The sequence below is a fragment of the Talpa europaea genome, assembly GCF_964194135.1.
Source record: "Talpa europaea genome assembly, chromosome: 3".
Lineage (NCBI taxonomy): Eukaryota > Metazoa > Chordata > Mammalia > Eulipotyphla > Talpidae > Talpa > Talpa europaea.
The window spans coordinates 62,502,091-62,505,426 of NC_140069.1; the positions used below are offsets into that span (position 1 = coordinate 62,502,091).

The 3,336-nt window shown below is 57.5% G+C and overlaps 1 protein-coding gene across 1 annotated transcript; it reads right to left on the bottom strand.

Moving 5' to 3' along the window:
- Positions 1–921: 921 nt before the first annotated feature.
- SOX17 (SRY-box transcription factor 17) lies at positions 922–2,728 on the bottom strand (the record flags this gene model as incomplete). The annotated part of the gene is made up of 2 exons (XM_084229475.1): positions 922–1,835; positions 2,422–2,728. 2 exons carry the CDS (start codon positions 2,726–2,728, stop codon positions 922–924), a joined length of 1,221 nt encoding a protein of 406 aa, XP_084085601.1.
- Positions 2,729–3,336: the final 608 nt, after the last annotated feature.

The following is a 3,336-nucleotide window of genomic DNA, read 5'->3' on the forward strand; positions in this document are numbered from 1 at the left end:
ACAGTCCCGTTAAAAGTAGTTTACAATGCATGTTTCCTGTTTCCTTCAATTTATTTTTTAGTCCAACAGCACTACTTCCCAACCTGTAAACTCTGAGTATTAAAGGCAAGCTCAGTATTGGGGTGTGTAGAGTCTTGGTGAAATAGTGTTTTTTTTTTTTAATCCAAAGGTCTCTTTAGCGATGTGCCAAGCTAACACAACCAAAACCCACTAAACCCACTATTAATACCACAACCAAAACTCATTAGCCTAAAGTTAAAATTGACATCATTTAGAGTTTACGATTAACCATTACTTAAATCACTTGAAATGTACGTTTCACTCCATGAGGCTTTTTCATGAAACAATTTTCTCAATCTTGGATTTCTTAATGTGAATTTTTAGGGCTTCTCCTTGAAATCATATTGTCTATTAGAAGAGAATGAAAATGCAGAGTGACGGTATATTAAATGTCAGCTATTGAACTATTTCTAACCTATTAATATTTAACAGTAAACTCCCAAAAAACGGCTTTTGTGGCAAAGGCACTAGGCAGAATGACAAAATAGGACTAGGATTCCAGATTTTATTTTTTTTTTTAAGATGGAAAAAAACACACCCTGGACAAAATTTCTTTGATCAATAAATTTTCAGAAAATGGAACAAGTTGTTCTGGGACACAGTCTAAACCAGTAAACTTAAACGCAGAAATGGGCTTTTGACAATGCAACTGTGGTAAACAAGTATCTGCACAAATCTTAACAAACACAAGCTCATTTTCCTCAAATGTTCAAGTGGCAGACAAAATAAATTACCATAAATTATATGCCGAAGCAACTTAAAAACAAACATAACAACATGCGGCTGAGTATTTCCTTAGCTCCTCCAGGAAGTGGGTAACACTGTGCTTCTGGCCTGCAGGCTGGATGCGACGGGGACCTGTCAAACGTCAGGGTAGTTGCAGTAATATACCGCAGAGCTGGCATCCGACACCACTGAGGAAAGGGCCCCGTGGCTGTCTGGGAGATTCACACTAGAGTCATGTCCCTGGTAGGGGAGCCCCATCTCGGGCTTGCACACAAAGTGCAGATACTGTTCAAATTCTGTGCGGTCCACCTCCCCGAGTAGCTCGGCTGGCTGGTTCGTTTCCGCGCCGTCCCGGCAGGGCAGAGCCTCAGGAGGCGGCGACGGCTGTCCGGGGCCGGGAGGATGGTGCTGTGGCTGCATCTGGAAGCCGCGCCCGCCGCCCGCCCCGGGCGAGCCCATAGCGCCGTAGTACATGTGCAGGGCGCTGGGGGGCGCCAGAAGGCCCGGCATTGCTGGACCGGCCGACTCCGGGCCCAGCCGCGAGTGCAGGGGGCCGGCGGGCGGCTCTGGGGGCCCCGCGTAGTCCGAAGCCTGAGCGTAGCTGTAGTGGCCAGCCGCCGAGCAGTCCCCCGGCAGCGGCGCGGCAAAGAAAGCGGGATCTGGCTCCATGCCGTCCAGTGGGGATGTGTCCGGAGTGGGCAGAGGGTAGCTGTCGATCGGGGGCGCGCCCAGTCCCTGGCAGTCGCGGTAGTGGCCGCCCATGTGCGGGGGCATCAGCGGCGGTCCCGCCGGGAAGCCCTGGTCTGGGAAGGGCAGGCCCAGGCCGTCCATGGCCACGCGGCCGCCCTCGGGACCTAGCGCGGCCGCCTGCGGTTCCGCGAGGCCGTGCAGGAAGCCGCCCTCCACCCGCTTGAGCCGTTTCACCTGCTTTCGCCGCCGGGGCCGGTACTTGTAGTTGGGGTGGTCCTGCATGTGCTGCACGCGCAACCGCTCGGCCTCCTCCACGAAGGGCCGCTTCTCCGCCAGGGTCAGCGCTTTCCACGACTTGCCTGCACGGGCGTGGGGAGATGGAGAGGGACACCGGCCTTACTCTATGAGCTCCCGCTCCCAGGCCCCACTGGCCCCACTCTCTCCCCACCCCGCCCAACTTGAATTGTGCCACAACTAGAGGGAGAAGTCCAGTTCAAGAGTGAAAGTTTGGGACTCCGTACGCAGAGTCCCAACACTTGGAGAGACGAGAAAGCTAGGGTTCTCTCTAACAGCATCAGTCCTTTCCGTTAGCTTCCTGGGAGCGGCTCCCGAGCTCACCCACTCCCAGCGTAACTTTCGAGTAACTTAAGACGCCCCCTTATCCCAGGCAGAGTCGGGGAACCGGCGCTACCAAACGAACTCGGCTCCAGGAGTACCCTCGCCGCCCCCTGGCCGTGGTACCCGCGCCCCGGTCATCAAGTATTCCGGGTCCTGAGGACCTAAGCCAAAAACCTGTTCGGAGGGTCGGGATAGCCCACAGCGGCAGGAGGACCAGGGTATCACGGAAGGACCCGCACGCTTGCAGCGCATCTCTGTCCTCCAGAGCAAAGCCCGCACTCTCAGAGGTGCAAGAAGGGGCTCTGCAATTCGCATGGTGGGACTCACCTAGCATCTTGCTCAACTCGGCGTTGTGCAGGTCCGGGTTCTGCTGCGCCAGGCGCTTGCGCTCATCCTTAGCCCATACCATGAAGGCGTTCATCGGCCGCCGGATGCGAGATTCGCCTTTGGTTCGACCCGCGGCCCCGGCCGGCGCCCCGCTACTCGCCGCCGCCTCACCCTTCACCTTCATGTCCTGGAGGGGGCTCAGCGATTCGGCCCAGGGACAAGGGCCCAGCCCGGCCATCACCGCGGGCAGAGCGCTCCGGGTCTGGCTCTGGTCGTCACTGGCGTATCCCGCATCCGGGCTGCTCATGGCGCTCCAGCCCTGCCCCGAGCCCCACAACCCTCCGCCGGACACGCCGCCTCCCCCGACGTGGGGGGAGGGGGGTGGGGAGCGACGGAGGCAGAAGTCCGGCGTGTAGATCGAGACTCTCGGGTCCGAACCCGACAGCCGCGCTCTGGCCAGTCCCAACCAGCCGCGCCACAACGTCCCGGACGACCCAGTGGCACTGCGGGGGCCCCCCCCCGGCCGCCCGGCCTTTTCTACACAGTGTGGCCAATGGAGCTGCGAGGGCGGGCCAGGCCGGCGTCGTTAGGTCCACGCCCAGCCGGCAGCCAGAGTTCCAAGTCCCAGAGCAGCTCCCAGCCCGCCCTTTCTCCTCCCCCGACCCCGCGCCCATGTCTACACCTGCCCGGGGAAAACTGGCTGAAGCCGGGCCTTGGCGCCACGTCCTCATCGACCCCGGAAGGGGGCTACAGAAAAACCTTCTGGGGTGTTGATTATAACGCTGCAGAGAACTTGAGCAAGGTAGCTCACATCAAAAAGTATCCACTCTTTACACCAGCTAAGGGTATTTCAGTGGTGAGTGATCTCGCTTTCTTCCAAGGAACCCCACAGGTGCCTTGTTCAAATGTTACTTA